The sequence below is a fragment of the Littorina saxatilis genome, linkage group LG5, assembly GCF_037325665.1.
Source record: "Littorina saxatilis isolate snail1 linkage group LG5, US_GU_Lsax_2.0, whole genome shotgun sequence".
NCBI lineage: Eukaryota > Metazoa > Mollusca > Gastropoda > Littorinimorpha > Littorinidae > Littorina > Littorina saxatilis.
In genome coordinates, this window is record NC_090249.1 from 64,226,521 (window position 1) to 64,244,352 (window position 17,832).

Genomic DNA, 17,832 nt, shown 5'->3' on the forward strand with positions numbered 1-17,832 from the left:
AGCGTTGTCCTGCTGGAATATGGCATCCTGGTCAGCCAGAAGAGGAAGGGCGTGTGGGCGCAGAATTTCCTCCACGTATCGCTGGGCAGTTATGCGCCCTTGGACGTGCACCAGGGTGCTCCTTCCAGCGGTATTGATCGCCCCCCACACCATGACGCCTCCACCACCATGAACGGGTGCCTCATCCACATAGTTGGGCGCGTAACGTTCGTTTACTCTCCGGTAGACCCTCCTCCGACCATCATGTCGCTGGAGCAGGAAGTAGGACTCGTCGCTGAACCACACGTGTCTCCAGTGATTCCGGACGGTCCAGCGAAGGTGCTGGTTGCCCCACTGCACTCGGTTCTGGCGATGGCGGCGGATGAGGACAGCTCCTCTGTGAGGTCTGCGAGCTCTCAAACCAGCTTCATGCAGGCGGTTCCGCACGGTCTGGTCCGATAATCGGTGTGGCCCGGGGAGAGCCTGGACAGAAGATGAGGCCGACAGGAAACGATTCCGGAGGTGGCGGAGCCGTATGAAGCGGTCGTGAGCAGCAGTTGTCGCCCTTGGTCTTCCCGCTCGTGGCAAGTCAGCAACGGAGCCAGTGGCTTGAAACCTGACCCACAGTCTACTGATGGTGCTCTGGGACACGTGGAAGTGCCTGGCGATTGCACTTTGACTTTGGCCTGCTTGTAAACGACCCAATGCAATTTGGCGGTCTTCTCTGCTCAATCGGGCCATCTTTCGTCGCTGAATTGTCGTCTGATTTCTTTGTGGCGAACAATCCGCTTTTATGGGTTTTGGAAGACATGGTGAGAGCTCAATATTCCCCGAGTTTCACGAGATTACACTGAAGCATGACGAGTGGTCATGCCAAATGAGCAATTTTGACATTGTAGCCACTGATAACGCATGCGTCACGTGCAGAGCTCACTTGTGGCAATGGACGAAAGGTCGACGACCAGATAAACATTTTCTGCAGTTTGGTGGATATCCTTGTAGCCATATAACTAAATTAACCAAATATTACAAGCTATGCGTTTCTTTTTTTGAACAGTATACATACTAAAACTAACAATTGATATATGTTAATTTTATTATGGCAATATTGTTTTGTACGTACAATTATTTTAACCCTTCTTATATGTGCCACCCACCAGACCCGCCCCTCAAATTAACGACTTCCAGTCTGGCCTTATGTGCCACCCACCAGACCCGCCCCTCAAATTAACGACTTCCAGCCTGGCCTTATGTGCCACCCACCAGACCCGCCCCTCAAATTAACGACTTCCAACCTGGACTTATTAACATCAGGCTCATTCTATAGATTCCTATTTCAGTTCAAGTTTGAAGTAGCCTTGTGGAGTTAATTTTGTTCTTTTACCCATCAGCTTAGAAATGTTGCCTGGTTTTTACATTTAGTCAAGTTTTGACTAAATGTTTTAACATAGTCATAGAGGGGGAATCGAGACGAGGGTCGTGGTGTGTGTGTCTGTCTGTGCGTGTGTGTGTGTGTAGAGCGATTCAGACTAAACTACTGGACCGATCTTTATGAAATTTGACATGAGAGTTCCTGGGAATGATATCCCCAGACGTTTTTTTCATTTTTTCGATATATACCTTTGATGACGTCATATCCGGCTTTTTGTAAAAGTTGAGGCGGCACTGTCACACCCTCATTTTTCAATCAAAATGATTGAAAATTTGGCAAAGCAATCTTCGACGAAGGCCGGACTTTGGTATTGCATTTCAGCTTGGTAAACTAATAAATGAGTTTGGTCATTAAAAATCGGAAACTTGTAATTAAAATTATTTTTTTATTAAACGATCCAAAAATAATTTCATCTTATTCTTCGCTATTTTACAACCTCACTTCAAGTGAAGGCACAAACAGGCATGCATTTGCCTCAAAATTAAAAACATCATGCAACGGATTGCTAACAAAATACAACGGTGGATGCCGGGGGTGGATGGGGGGTAAGAAATAGTTGGCATATGCCCGCTGCGCCGCGCTGGTAAGGACTGACCACAATGTGTTGCTCTCCCGTTCTTATAGACCCCCGCTGATGCATCACACGTGCAAGCCCCCCGGCAACATGGACATTGCGGCTGGGCTCTTCTCCTTGACTTTCACAAGTCCTCCTCTCCCCTCTCTTTCTAATTACGGGCCTAAGTGTTGATATCCTGCTTTACTACCCTCTCTTCCCTACCTGCCAACACTGATCCCTTTAGGCCTACCTCAAGTATCTAACATCCTTCTCCTCCACCCGCGGCTAATCTGTCTCGTTTAAATAGAGTTTATCTGACGCTGTCCGCTCTATCTAAACTCACACTTATTTTCTGATTCCAAAAACATATACATATGTGGATGACAAACAAGCTCTGAAAATTAAAAATATAAAAATCATGATTAAAATTATTTTCCGAAATCGATTTAAAAACAATTTCATCTTATTCCTTGTCGGTCCCTGATTCCAAAAACATATAGATATGATATGTTTGGATTAAAAACAAACTCGGTAAGCTAAAAAGAATAGACATACAGAAAAGCGTGTTATCCTGCTCAGCGCGACCACTACCGCACTATTCTGCATGGCTTGTCGATTTCACTGCCTTTGCCACGAGCTGTGGACTGACAAAACTACGAGTATGTGGTCTTGGTGAAAAAAGCAGTGCGTTGAGTTTTATTCTGTGAGTTCGACAGCATGACTAAATGTTGTTATTTTGCCTTACGCGACTTGTTTATTTTAGATATGTATTTCTCTTCTTTTTTTGTTCTCTTACAATTTTTATATTTTCCTCATATTTTTGGCGTTATTTTGTTGGGGGGTACTGGGAATTGACTTGCCTGTTTGATTTGTTCCTGTGCTATTCCTTTTGATTTCTTTGGTGTGTGGGTGTGGGTGTGTGACTTGCCTGTTTGATTTGTTCCTGTGCTATTCCTTTTGATTTCTTTCGTGTGTGGGTGTGGGTGTGCATGCATGCGTATGTAGAGGTTACATGCCGAGTCTCAGTGATTATGTAGAGGTTACATGCCGAGTCTCAGTGATTATGTAGGGTTACATGCCGAGTCTCAGTGATTATGTAGAGGTTACATGCCGAGTCTCAGTGATTATGTAGAGGTTACATGCCGAGTCTCAGTGATTATGTAGAGGTTACATGCCGAGTCTCAGTGATTATGTAGAGGTTACATGCCGAGTCTCAGTGATTATGTAGAGGTTACATGCCGAGTCTCAGTGATTATGTAGAGGTTACATGTCGAGTCTCAGTGATTATTACATGTAGAGGTTACATGCCGAGTCTCAGTGATTATGTAGAGGTTACATGCCGAGTCTCAGTGATTATGTAGAGGTTACATGTCGAGTCTCAGTGATTATTACATGTAGAGGTTACATGCCGAGTCTCAGTGATTATTAAAAATAATGGTCGAAGTTAGCGAACTGAGACCATTATTTTTAATAATCACTGAGCCAAGGTGTGTAACCTCTTTATTCCTCCTTTCTTCAGTTATTCAAAGAAAAGAGGAGTTTTTGTGCGAAAGTTTGATCGAATCCAATATGGTATCCATGGACTGGTCAAAAATTGGATCGGTGATTTTCTAAGTGATAGAAAGCAAAGGGTGAAGGTCAATGGGTCTATGTCAGACTGGAAAGACGTGATAAGTGGAGTGCCCCAGGGCAGTGTGCTAGGCCCGGTTTTGTTTGTTATATACATTAACGATCTCCCTGAAGTTGTGAGCAGTCTGTGCAGCATGTATGCTGATGATACGAAAGTGTACCGACAAATCAGAATATGCTTGAGGTTATGTACATAGTTTTAGACTGCTAGCTACTTCAGGCCTACGAAAACCACACTACAAATAGTTTTGCTGTGTTTCATTCTTGGATGCACTATTACGTCTGATAATTTAAAACAGGTATATGTCAGGATTGTGACAGTACAGTAAAACCTGTCAAATAAGGACACCCTTGGGACCAGACAAAAGTGTCCTTATTCTGCAGGTGTCCTTATTAGACAGGTGCAAGTAAACGCGACAAAGTCAAGTTGAGAGAGAGAGAGAGAGAGTACTGCACATGTACATGTACATTTATAAGAAAAACAGAAGCTGTTTAGATTAAATAGAGAAACATTTAATATTGACTGTTGTAAAACAAGTTTAAAAACTTGTGATAATGCATGTTTCAGCTACTAGGTACTGCCCTGCCTTTGATCTGGCCGCACACACAGATTTCCACTCTGTTAAACTCGGTCACTGACCGGTCACTGACCCCGATGCAGGAAGTGTTTCCTCTCTCAGATATGACAGGGGAACCACCTCTCATGGCAAAAACTGGGTCATTGACCCCTGGGAAGAAGGTCGTGTCTTTTAACAAGGCCACCCAGCTATCACAATGCCTTTGATCTGGCCGCACACACTTATTATGGACCCAAAATACGTGTCCGCGTCCGTAATGCCGAGGTGGCCGTAACGTACAGGTGTTTTACAGTGTAAAGCAGTCCGTGCCGAGACTGACTGTCCGTATTCTGCGAGTGTCCGCTAAGTCCAGTGACCGTATTTGACAGTTTTCACTGTATACAGATTTGATCACAACAGTCAGCTTGTTGCATTGCCGTCTTACCTGATCATCTACTTATTTTATCTCATCGGCAGAAAATGAATGTATAATCTAAACAGGTGCTATTCAGCAACTAGGAATTTTGGGTCCAGTAATAGCAGATTCAATCAGCCAGAAATGTTTTGTGGCTTTTACTAGTAGAAGGAAAGTGTTACCATGTTTTGTGGCTTTTACTAGTAGAAGGAAAGTGTTAGGGTTACCAGGGTTACCAGGGTTACCAGGGTTACCATGTTTGTTTGTTTGCATTGTGTTGCCATTCAAGTATTGTTTCCACTTGAAGACAATTTGCTTCTTAGACAAGAAAGAGGAGAGTATGGGGGAGGGTAACTTGAACACAAATCAATGAAATTTATTTTGCTTCTTAGCCAAGAAAGAGTATTAATTTGCTTCTTAGACAAGAATGAGAGTATGGGTAAGAGTAACTTGAACACAAATTAAGTAAATTTAATTTGCTTCTCAGACAAGAAAGAGGGGAGTATGGGGGAGGGTAACTTGAACACAAATCAATTACATTTAATTTGCTTCTTAGACAAGAAAGAGGGGAGTATGGGGGAGGGTAACTTGAACACAAATCAATTACATTTAATTTGCTTCTTAGCCAAGAAAGAGGGGAGTATGGGGGAGGGTAACTTGAACACAAATCAATTACATTTAATTTGCTTCTTAGACAAGAAAGAGGGGAGTATGGGGGAGGGTAACTTGAACACAAATCAATTACATTTAATTTGCTTCTTAGACAAGAAAGAGGAGAGTGAGGGGGAGGGGGAGGATGGAGATAAAGGAGAAGGGAGACCATCACCGCCCAGAAGACCAAGTCTGTCGTCGCGAAGATCGAGCGTGGCACACGGGGACAAAACGGCAGAGGAAATGGACGCCTCGTTCAGACGTGGGGAGAGCGGTGGGTCTCAGAGAGAGACGGCGGGATCGCAAACAGGCTCACGTCTTTCTCTACAGTCTCAGCTGTCTGTTGCGGAGAAGAGTGAGACGTGTTTGTGTCTGGGGATCCTAGATGTGGCGTGGTAGTGGCAGTGCTTCATGTGTGGCTTTGCTATTATCCAACACCTAAGACCCCTTCCCCTTCCCCTTCCCCTTCCCCTTCCCCTTCCCCTTCCCCTTCCCCTTCCCCTTCCCTGGCGGCACCTGGCCTGCGTGTGCTTCGCAGCAGTCTCAAATTTTGATTTTTTAAAACATTTGAATTGATATGTTTCAGGTTTTTAACACACTCATTTGTTATCAGCTAGATTGATGGAGAAAGCGAAACAGCTTGTGATTCTTTTTGAGAAGAAACTGTGTACATGTCTTTTTACAGAAACCCAGTTTTGGTCTGATATTTTGTTCTATCGTTTTAGAGTTATATACACAGTGTGGCGAATATTTAGTCTAGGCACGGCTCTGCTTCAAATGATAGAAATTAATAGTAAGAGAAATTCCTGGTTTTAGTGTTAGCGTGTTTAATTTTTGTGACGTCTGAACAACAGCAAAAAACACAAAACATGACAGTGCAACCATTGTGTTTTTGCTCTCTCAGTTAAATGTTTGCAGTAGTAAGAATATTTACTATGTTTTACCTTTTTTACAGTAATTCAAAGTGTGCTGTGAGTCTTAAATGTTTCTTCTTGTTGTTGTTTGTGTTGTTGGTTATGTTGTTTTTGTTGATACCGAGTATTCAAATGCTGTTTTATTTGTTTGTAAATTAAAACCTGTGCGTTTTCACCTTTTCCTTGGCACTAAAGCCTGCCTGCTTTTGTTTATTTTTTTGAGCACTTACCCCTCTCTCATGCTGTACTCTCTCTCTCTCTCTCCCTCCTCTCTCTCTCCCTCTCTCCTCCTCTCTCTCCGCTCTCTCTCTCTCTCTCTCCCTCCTCTCTCTCTCCCTCTCTCCCCCTCTCTCTCTCCCTCTCCCTCTCTCTCTCTCTCCCGCCTCTCTCGCTCTCTCTCCCGCCTCTCTCGCTTTCTCTCTCTCTATGTCCATCTCTGTATCTCTATGTCCATCTCATTCTCTCTCTCTCTCTCTCTCTCTCTCGCTCTCTCTCTATGTCCATCTCATTCTCTCTCTCTCTCTCATTCTCTCTCTCTATCTCTCGCTCTCTCTCTCTCGCTCTCTCTCTCGCTCTCTCTTTCTCTCTCTCTCTCTCTCTCTCTCTCTCTCTCTCTCTCTCTGTCCATCTCTGTATCTCTATGTCCATCTCATTCTCTCTCTCTCTCCTCTCTTTCTCTCTCTCTCTCTCTCTCTCTCTCTCTCTCTCTCTCTCGCGCTCTCTCTCGCTCTCTCTCTCTCTCTCTCTCTCTCTCTCTCTCTCTCTCTCTCTCTGTCGATCTCTGTATAGATCTCTATGTCCATCTCATTCTCTCTCTCTCTCCTCTCTTTCTCTCTCTCTCTCTCTCTCTCTCTCTCTCTCTCTCTCTCTCTCTCTCTCTCTCGCTCTCTCTCGCGCTCTCTCTCTCTCTCTCTCTCTCTCTCTCTCTCTCTCTCTCTCTCTGTCCATCTCTGTATCTCTATGTCCTTCTCATTCTCTCTCTCTCTCCTCTCTTTCTCTCTCTCTCTCTCTCTCTCTCGCTCTCTCTCTCTCTCTCGCGCTCTCTCTCGCTCTCTCTCTATGTCCATCTCTGTATCTCTATGTCCATCTCATTCTCTCTCTCTTTCTCTCTCGGTCTCTCTCTCTCTCTCTCTCTCTCTCTCTCTCTCTCTCTCTCTCTCTCTCTCTCTCTCTCTCTTATTTTTCCTCTTTGTTCCTCTGTCTGTCTAGAATATCCTTGATTATGTCCCTTGACAGTTTGGCTGTTTCTTGCTTTCTTGCTGTTAATTCAGAAGGGGTCTAATTCGACCAAGCAAAGCTCGGTAAAGAAACTATGTGTTTCAAGAAGAAAGAAAAAATACCACCACAGAAACAACACATAATTATGCAGAAATTCTAACACAGTTTTTTTTCTGTTCTCAATGTGCTCCTCTGGCAACTTTGCATGACTTCTTGGTGCACAATGACCTTTGGGTGCACAATGACCTCTGGGTGCACATTGACCTGTGGGTGCACAATGACCTGTGGGTGCACAATGACCTGTGGGTGCACAATGACCTTTGGGTGCACAATGACCTCTGGGTGCACATTGACCTGTGGGTGCACAATGACCTGTGGGTGCACAATGACCTGTGGGTGCACAATGACCTCTGGGTGCACAATGTAGGCAGGAAAGACAAGAGCGATGAAGGCGGTGGTAAAAGAGATGTAGAAGAAGATAAAGATGACACGCAAACATCACCACGCAGAAAGCCAGTGGGCTTGGTGTTGCGACGAGCCAGCGTAGCGCAGGCCGAGAACATCGGGGAGAACAAGGAAACCACGGCCAGACAGAGAGAGAAGCTGAGCACTCGCAGGCAAAGCGCCGTGCCGCGCGCAGCCGCTCACCTTTCTCTGCAGTCCCAGCAGTCTTTGGTAGAGAAGAGTAAGATGCCTTTAGATGTGGTCATCATTCATAATTAGATGTGGTCATCGTAGATGTGGCGATATTTAGATGCGGTTATCCTAGATGTGGCAGTGTAGATCTTGTCATTCATTTCCTGATAGTATTTAGATCTGGACAAACCAAATGTTGCCAAATTTAGATTTGAACTGTCTAGATATGGCGATATTGACTTTAATGTTTGGCTGTGCTTTATATGGCTTTTTTGTTTCAACTCAATTGAAAATTGTTGCACTGCATATATGACTTGTTTCTGGAAACGTACTATAGTTTTATTCTAAAGTACCAACAAATCAAATCAATTCCCTTCCGGAATAGCAACGTTCCACGTTTCTTGAATACAAAAGCATTTCTGCCTCGGAATGAAAGAATAAATCTCTACAATCGTGTATCTCCTGCAAGGAATTGATTTTAAATCCTGTTCTTCCAGCATTTCCATTACGGAAAGTAAAAGTTTTTTTTTTGTTTTTGTTTTTTTTTGTTTTTTGTTGTTGCTCATCTTCACCCAGGCACACATCGTAGAGCTTCGGCTCTGATATCTTTGACCCAAATTGCTCTAAGCAGAGAGGTCGTTAAACTGTATTTTCGTCGTACTATAGTTTTGGGTTTAGTTTATGCTTTCAGCTTGTCACAGAGAGATGAGACTAGTTTTGATAGGTAAATATGGTGGCTGATGCCTTCAGTGTGTGTGTCACTGTCAGTGGGTGGAACATGTTGGGACATTTCATAGTGTCAGAGTATACTGTGCACTGTCTCAAATATTTTACCCTGAGCTTTTGGCTTTGCTTATTTCGTCTACAATCAAGTGCTGAGTGCTGCTTTTCTGGGTATATCACAGCGCAATGCAACCCCATGCCCCCACTGAAGTTTATACCTTGTTTCTTTTAAACTTGACAGTTACATTTTTCTGTGACCGAGTGTCCGGAGCACAAGAATCGTCTTTGGAGGTAAAGCCAGTCAAACGGGAGAGAGACTTTAGAGCTGGGTTAATAGCCCTTTAAAAACTGCTATGTGAGCAGACTTTAGAGCTGGGTTAATAGCCCTTTAAAAACTGCTATGTGAGCAGACTGTAGAGCTGGGTTAATAGCCCTTTAAAAACTGCTATGTGAGCAGACTTTAGAGCTGGGTTAATAGCCCTTTAAAAACTGTTATGTGAGCAGACTTTAGAGCTGGGTTAATAGCCCTTTAAAAACTGCTATGTGAGCAGACTTTAGAGCTGGGTTAATAGCCCTTTAAAAACTGCTATGTGAGCAGACTTTAGAGCTGGGTTAATAGCCCTTTAAAAACTGCTATGTGAGCGCAAAGGTTCACAGGAGCACACCAGGAGACAACAGCAGCCGGACCCCATCACAATCAGTTCTCCACAATTGACATGTGTCTAGCCGGACCCCATCACAATCAGTTCTCCACAATTGCCATGTGTCTAGCTGGACCCCATCACAATCAGTTCTCCACAATTGACATGTGTCTAGCTGGACCCCATCACAATCAGTTCTCCACAATTGACATGTGTCTATAGCTGGACCCCATCACAATCTGTTCTCCACAATTGACATGTGTCTAGCCGGACCCCATCACAATCAGTTCTCCACAATTGCCATGTGTCTAGCTGGACCCCATCACAATCAGTTCTCCACAATTGACATGTGTCTAGCTGGACCCCATCACAATCAGTTCTCCACAATTGACATGTGTCTAGCTGGACCCCATCACAATCAGTTCTCCACAATTGACATGTGTCTGGCTGGGCCCCATCACAATCAGGTCTCCACAATTGACATGTGTCTAGCTGTACCCCATCACAATCAGTTCTCCACAATTGACATGTCTAGCTGGACCCCATCACAATCAGTTCTCCACAATTGACATGTGTCTGGCTGGGCCCCATCACAATCAGGTCTCCACAATTGACATGTGTCTAGCTGTACCCCATCACAATCAGGTCTCCACAATTGACAGATGTCTAGCTGGACCCCATCACAATCAGTTCTCCACAATTGACATGTGTCTAGCTGTACCCCATCACAATCAGTTCTCCACAATTGACATGTCTAGCTGGACCCCATCACAATCAGTTCTCCACAATTGACATGTGTCTAGCTGTACCCCATCACAATCAGTTCTCCACAATTGACATGTCTAGCTGGACCCCATCACAATCAGTTCTCCACAATTGACATGTGTCTAGCTGGACCCCATCACAATCAGTTCTCCACAATTGACATGTGTCTAGCTGGACCCCATCACAATCAGTTCTTCACAATTGACATGTGTCTAGCCAGACCCCATCACAATCAGTTCTCCACAATTGACAGGTGTCTAGCCGGACCCCATCACAATCAGTTCTCCACAATTGACAGGTGTCTAGCCGGACCCCATCACAATCAGTTCTCCACAATTGACATGTGTCTAGCCAGACCCCATCACAATCAGTTCTCCACAATTGACAGGTGTCTAGCCGGACCCCATCACAATCAGTTCTCCACAATTGACAAGTGTCTAGCCGGACCCCATCACAATCAGTTCTCCACAATTGACAGGTGTCTAGCTGGACCCCATCACAATCAGTTCTCCACAATTGACAGGTGTCTATAGCCGGACCCCATCACAATCAGTTCTCCACAATTGACAGGTGTCTATAGCCTGACCCCATCACAATCAGTTCTCCACAATTGACAGGTGTCTATAGCCTGACCCCATCACAATCAGTTCTCCACAATTGACAGGTGTCTATAGCCTGACCCCATCACAATCAGTTCTCCACAATTGACAGGTGTCTATAGCCTGACCCCATCACAATCAGTTCTCCACAATTGACAGGTGTCTATAGCCGGACCCCATCACAATCAGTTCTCCACAATTGACAGGTGTCTATAGCCTGACCCCATCACAATCAGTTCTCCACAATTGACAGGTGTCTAGCTGGACCCCATCACAATCAGTTCTCCACAAATGACAGGTGTCTAGCCGGACCCCATCACAATCAGTTCTCCACAATTGACATGTGTCTAGCCGGACCCCATCACAATCAGTTCTCCACAATTGACAAGTGTCTAGCCGGACCCCATCACAATCAGTTCTCCACAATTGACAGGTGTCTATAGCCGGACCCCATCACAATCAGTTCTCCACAATTGACATGTGTCTATAGCCGGACCCCATCACAATCAGTTCTCCACAATTGACAGGTGTCTATAGCCGGACCCCATCACAATCAGTTCTCCACAATTGACATGTGTCTATAGCCAGACCTCATCACAATCAGTTCTCCACAATTGACAGGTGTCTATAGCCGGACCCCATCACAATCAGTTCTCCACAATTGACATGTGTCTATAGCCGGACCCCATCACAATCAGTTCTCCACAATTGACAGGTGTCTATAGCTGGACCCCATCACAATCAGTTCTCCACAATTGACAGGTGTCTAGCTGGACTCCATCACAATCAGTTCTCCACAATTGACAGGTGTCTATAGCCGGACCCCATCACAATCAGTTCTCCACAATTGACATGTGTCTATAGCTAGACCCCATCACAATCAGTTCTCCACAATAGACAGGTGTCTAGCCGGACCCGATCACAATCAGTTCTCCACAATTGACATGTGTCTATAGCCGGACCCCATCACAATCAGTTCTCCACAATTGACAGGTGTCTAGCCGGCGCCATAGAAAAAATGAAGATGGAGAATGCTTCATGTCCTACAGGCTTAATATTTCACCTCTTAAGGACTAGATATGGGTTATATGATAATTCAAGTTTTACGTCCTCATGGCTTTTGATGAGATACACAAGTGTATGCGCGTTTAAGTGGTATCACCCATCTGCACGTATGGCAGAATGACCGAGGTCTTTTACGTGCCACTGTGGTGACACAGTGGTGGGACACGGCTACCGTCTCTGGGTCTGCACATAAAGTTGACCCGTGTCCGTCTCAAAGCTGCTGTGAAGGAAGACTACTGTGTTACCCTGTCACATTAATTCCCTTTGGTCTCAGATTGCAGGGTTGACTCAATTCCTGTGTTTCTTCTTTCATTTTCAGCGTTTCCTTGGTGTTCTTAGAATTCAGCATTCTCTCGTGATCGGTTATTGAAATTCTTCTTTTGATACATTTTTTGTCCATTTGAAGTTGTCTTTATTGCTAATTGGTCATTGATCTACCCTTATTATTGTTATCACATTACAGCTATGTGTGATTTGTTTATTTATTAGGCCGCCCAGTTTTGTTCTTCTTTGAGCTACATGTACTAAGTGTACTGTGTGCTTGTGGTACCTATAGTGTGACATCAAGACTTCCGACTGCTGTGTGCTTGTCATAGGGTTCACATTGTGATGGTGTTCTGATGGATTAACTTTCAGATGACAGAAAACACTCACATAGTGAGAACTACTAAGTGTACTGTATGCTTGTGGTACCTAATTAGTGTGGCATCAAGACTTCCGACTGCTGTGTGCTTGTCATAGGGTTCACATTGTGATGGTGTTCTGATGGATTAACTTTCAGATGACAGAAAACACCCACAGCTCTCATTGCGATCGGGTCACTCAGGTCTCTCAGGTATCGTGTCAACAGTGTTGTACCTGTTGTTAAGAATCACTTGCAGGAAAGCATGCGTCATCAGTGTTGTAGTTCTTTATCAATTACACTTGTGGGTAAAATGTGAGGGAGGATTTTTTGTCTTGTTGTTGAGCATTTTTATCTCCCTTTTATTGTTTCTCATCTGTACTGCCTCGAGAAAAGTGTGAATGCTATTTCAGTATTTAATCATCTTGTCATTCATTGTACATGCACCTTACATCTAGCAAACTGCTCCAAGCCGCTGCTTCTTATATCTTAAAACAGTTTTTATTTCTCAGCTATCTTCATTTTGCTCAAATTCCTTTGTGTCTTTTTCTAATACAAGTCTCCATGCTGTTACAGTACTGTCTTATTTAACCAGATGTGTTCGTCAGCTTATATACAAATTAATTTAGGAGGTAACTGTTTTTGTGTGTGTGTGTGTATATACATAACTGTTAACCTTCGCCCGATCGGGTTATCGACTACACACTGAAGACATCGTGGGGCCGTGCGGACCCATGCTTCTCAAAGCAGAAAAAATATGTATACCCTTCCGTAGACCCATGCTTTCCAAAGAAGCAAAAACGTGCATCCCATTCCGTAGACGCCGTGGTTAAATTTAGCGAGATGTAATTAAATTAAATTATTAATTTAAATATTACCGTGCGGACTAAAGCTTCTCAAAAAAGGAAAAACGTGAATAACCTTCTGTAGACGTCGTGGGGCCGTGTGGACCCACATTGATATGTATTAATTTCGCTCCACGCGACTTGCTTCTTAACTCCAAAATTAAACAGATTGTAGAAAATGATGTTTATAGCCAATACCTGAAGGCTTGTGACTTCTCTCCCAAGTTTTTATGTAAGTTCATTCAGTTTGAGAAACATGGGTCCGCACGGCCCCACGATGTCTTCCGTGTGTAGTCTAAATTTGACTTTTGTTTATTTAATTACTTCTTGCTGAAATTTAATTATCTTTTAGGACATAAGAGCTTTTTTATGTGTCTGAGGCATTCTTAAAAGCTCATTAAAAAATGTCAACTGGTTTAAGAGATATTTGCAATTAAACACCCTTCTGGGTCCACACGGACCCACGACGACCGGCGAAGGTTAACACAGAGATCAGACTACGGTCTTAGTTGTGCTTCATGTTTCTTATTGTATCGTCATGACTATATATCGTCGCGATATAACCTTCGTGGTTGAAAACGACGTTAAACACCAAATAAAGAAAGAAAAGAAAAGAAATGACTATATATGACAAATTGAGATAAGTTTTCACATGGTAGAGTACAGTGTCATTCTTTTCATTCTTTTAATGTATGAAGAATATTGTTTGAGTTATGTGGTATATGTAATTAATAGGGGTAGGCACTTGCACGGGGAAAATGTGTAGCATTTATTTCAGCAACATAGCTAACAGTTGAGCATGTTTTTGTAGCATGTATGTTTATAGCTGGTTACAGACCCTCCATTGTAAGACTCCCTCTGTTATAAGACTCCCTTTATTATAAGACTCCCTCTGTTATAAGACTCCCTTTATTATAAGACTCCCTTTATTATAAGACTCCCTCTGTTATAAGACTCCCTCTGTTATAAGACCTCATTTACTCAGAGTTTTTTTTCATAGTGTCAGTAAAGTAAATTTATTGTGGGATATATGTCTTAACAAGGGGGCGGAGGTCCCTGTAGAAAAGAAACGTTGAAGAGTACTTCCAGTCCACAAGAAGAGCATGTGAGTTTGATTGCCTGTTAACACATGGTTGTGGTGTTGTCTGTCTTTCAGTTGGTCGCACGGGATCCAGACAGTCACTTCTCAGCATCGGTACACCACCCTCCTTTCTTTTCTTTTGTTTTTGCCCTGTGTGTTTGCACACGTTGTGTTTTGTATGCACCCTTTCACTTTGTGCCATCTTCACTTTGTGCCATCTTCACTCTGTGCCATCTTCACTTTGTGCCATCTTCACTGTGCCAGCTTCACTTTGTGCCATATTCACTTTGTGCCATCTTCACTTTGTGCCATCTTCACTCTGTGCCATCTTCACTTTGTGCCATCTTCACTTTGTGCCATATTCACTTTGTGCCATCTTCACTTTGTGCCATCTTCACTTTGTGCCATATTCACTTTGTGCCATCTTCACTTTGTGCCATCTTCACTTTGTGCCATTCCCATCTCCCCCCTTCCCCCGTCGCGATATAACCTTGAATGGTTGAAAACGACGTTAAACACCAAATAAAGAAAGAAAGAAAGAACTTTGTGCCATATTCACTTTGTGGCATATTTACTTTGTGCCATATTCACATTGTGCCATCTTCACTTTGTGCCATATTCACTTTGTGGCATATTTACTTTGTGCCATCTTCACTCTGTGCCATCTTCACTTAATTTGTGCCATCTTCATTTTGTGCCATATTCACTTTGTGGCATATTTACTTTGTGCCATATTCACATTGTGCCATCTTCACTTTGAACTTCTGTTTTTTTCCTTCTGCTTTTTGAAATGTATCCCTGTTTAATGAGCTGTTGAATTGAAAAGAAAATCCAAGTGACATTTGCACTCATATTAAATTAAAGTCGAAAAGAAAACTTCACGTCATAAATACTTTTGTTTGAAGTGGGAGGTTTGGTTTAAACAAATTGTTATTCAACTGCAATATGGCGACATATGGACAAACATAATGGACATATGGACAAACGTGATATGTGGATCAATGCTAAAGCATGTGTTTATATTAACTGATCCTCAAAAGTAAAAAGTAGAATGCTGAACTAAACTGAAAAGATGGAGTGGCAGTAATGTTATTGTTTACTCAGTTGACAACATCAAGGGTCTTTCTCCCAGTCATCACCCATTGTCACCTGTCAAATTTTAAAACTTTCTGAAGTGTGAAATATTATACGTTATTTGTATTTTTGACCAAAATATGACATTTTACACAGATCGAGACAGTCATGAGTGTTCCTCCGAGACCGCGCTAGCAGTCGAGGTGAACAATGACTTTCGAGATCTGTGTAAAATGTCATATTTTGTTCAAAAATATAAATAACATTTATGTATCGATCGATTCTGTTAGAATTCCTTTTAGTTTCTATGATTAAATGCACACAAACATGCACTATTTTGTAGTCTCGGCTGGCCGCCTAAATATGAAGTTTTGTCGGCCTGTGACGTCACATGGCTCAAAGAAGGGAAATCCAGTGTTCAATCGATACATAGAAACATGACACAACCTGAGGTGTTTACAATGAGTGTACATGTCATTTTAACATCCGTAGACAGTGCCTCTAAGCTATGTAGAAAATGTAACTCTTAAGACAACAAGGTCAGTCTTTTATCTCTCAACCCTCCTTTTCCCCCTGAATCTGTTTTATCTGTCTGTGTGTGCCCCCCCCCCCTCTCTCTCTCCCCCTGAATCTGTTTTATCTGTCTGTGTGTGCCCCCCTCCCTCTCTCTCTCTCCCCCTGAATCTGTTTTATCTGTCTGTGTGTGCCCCCCCCCCCTCTCTCTCTCTCTCTCCCCCTGAATCTATTTTATCTGTCTGTGTGTGCCCCCCCCCTCTCTCTCTCTCTCTCTCTCCCCCTGAATCTATTTTATCTGTCTGTGTGTGCCCCCCCCCCTCTCTCTCTCTCTCTCCCCCTGAATCTATTTTATCTGTCTGTGTGTGCCCCCCCCCCCTCTCTCTCTCTCCCCCTGAATCTGTTGTATCTGTCTGTGTGTGCCCCCCCTCTCTCTCTCTCTCTCTCCCCCTGAATCTGTTGTATCTGTCTGTGTGTGCCCCCCCCCCCCCTCTCTCTCTCTCTCTCCCCCTGAATCTGTTGTATCTGTCTGTGTGTGCCCCCCCCCTCTCTCTCTCTCCCCCTGAATCTGTTTTATCTGTCTGTGTGTGCCCCCCCCCTCTCTCTCTCTCCCCCTGAATCTGTTTTATCTGTCTGTGTGTGCCCCCCCCCCTCTCTCTCTCTCCCCCTGAATCTATTTTATCTGTCTGTGTGTGCCCCCCCCCCTCTCTCTCTCTCTCCCCCTGAATCTGTTTTATCTGTCTGTGTGTGCCCCCCTCCCTCTCTCTCTCTCTCTCCCTGAATCTGTTTTATCTGTCTGTGTGTGCCCCCCCCCCTCTCTCTCTCTCTCCCCCTGAATCTATTTTATCTGTCTGTGTGTGCCCCCCCCTCTCTCTCTCTCCCCCTGAATCTATTTTATCTGTCTGTGTGTGCCCCCCCCCCCTCTCTCTCTCCCCCTGAATCTATTTTATCTGTCTGTGTGTGCCCCCCCCCCCCTCTCTCTCTCTCCCCCTGAATCTGTTTTATCTGTCTGTGTGTGCCCCCCTCCCTCTCTCTCTCTCTCCCCCTGAATCTGTTTTATCTGTCTGTGTGTGCCCCCCCCCCCTCTCTCTCTCTCTCCCCCTGAATCTGTTTTATCTGTCTGTGTGTGCCCCCCCCTCTCTCTCTCTCCCCCTGAATCTATTTTATCTGTCTGTGTGTGCCCCCCCTCTCTCTCTCTCCCCCTGAATCTGTTGTATCTGTCTGTGTGTGCCCCCCCTCTCTCTCTCTCTCTCTCCCCCTGAATCTGTTGTATCTGTCTGTGTGTGCCCCCCCCCCCTCTCTCTCTCTCCCCCTGAATCTGTTGTATCTGTCTGTGTGTGCCCCCCCCTCTCTCTCTCTCCCCCTGAATCTGTTGTATCTGTCTGTGTGTGCCCCCCCCTCTCTCTCTCTCTCTCTCCCCCTGAATCTGTTTTATCTGTCTGTGTGTGCCCCCCCCCCCCTCTCTCTCTCCCCCTGAATCTGTTTTATCTGTCTGTGTGTGCCCCCCCTCTCTCTCTCTCTCTCTCCCCCTGAATCTGTTTTATCTGTCTGTGTGTGCCCCCCCCCTCTCTCTCTCTCTCTCTCTCTCCCCCCCTCTCTCTCTCTCCCCCTGAATCTGTTTTATCTGTCTGTGTGCCCCCTCCCTCTCTCTCTCTCCCCCTGAATCTGTTTTATCTGTCTGTGTGTGCCCCCCCCCCCTCTCTCTCTCTCTCTCAATCTGTTTTATCTGTCTGTGTGTGCCCCCCCCCCTCTCTCTCTCTCCCTCAATCTGTTTTATCTGTCTGTGTGTGCCCCCCCCTCTCTCTCTCTCCCCCTGAATCTGTTTTATCTGTCTGTGTGTGCCCCCCCCCTCTCTCTCTCTCCCCCTGAATCTGTTTTATCTGTCTGTGTGTGCCCCCCCCCCTCTCTCTCTCTCTC

General features: G+C 44.4%; 1 protein-coding gene across 7 annotated transcripts in view; it reads left to right on the forward strand.

Moving 5' to 3' along the window:
* LOC138967691 (EF-hand calcium-binding domain-containing protein 7-like) overlaps positions 1-17,832 on the forward strand; it is a 119,236-nt gene that overhangs the window by 44,184 nt on the left and 57,220 nt on the right. For 2 of the 7 annotated variants that reach the window (XM_070340340.1, XM_070340341.1), the window contains exons 7-10: positions 5,332-5,574; positions 7,779-8,036; positions 12,562-12,615; positions 14,404-14,442. In XM_070340340.1, the coding sequence (XP_070196441.1) occupies positions 5,332-5,574; positions 7,779-8,036; positions 12,562-12,615; positions 14,404-14,442 (594 nt within the window). The remainder of the gene's footprint in view (positions 1-5,331; positions 5,575-7,778; positions 8,037-12,561; positions 12,616-14,403; positions 14,443-17,832) is intronic. The other 5 variants (XM_070340342.1, XM_070340343.1, XM_070340344.1 and 2 more) reach the window with 5 other exon arrangements.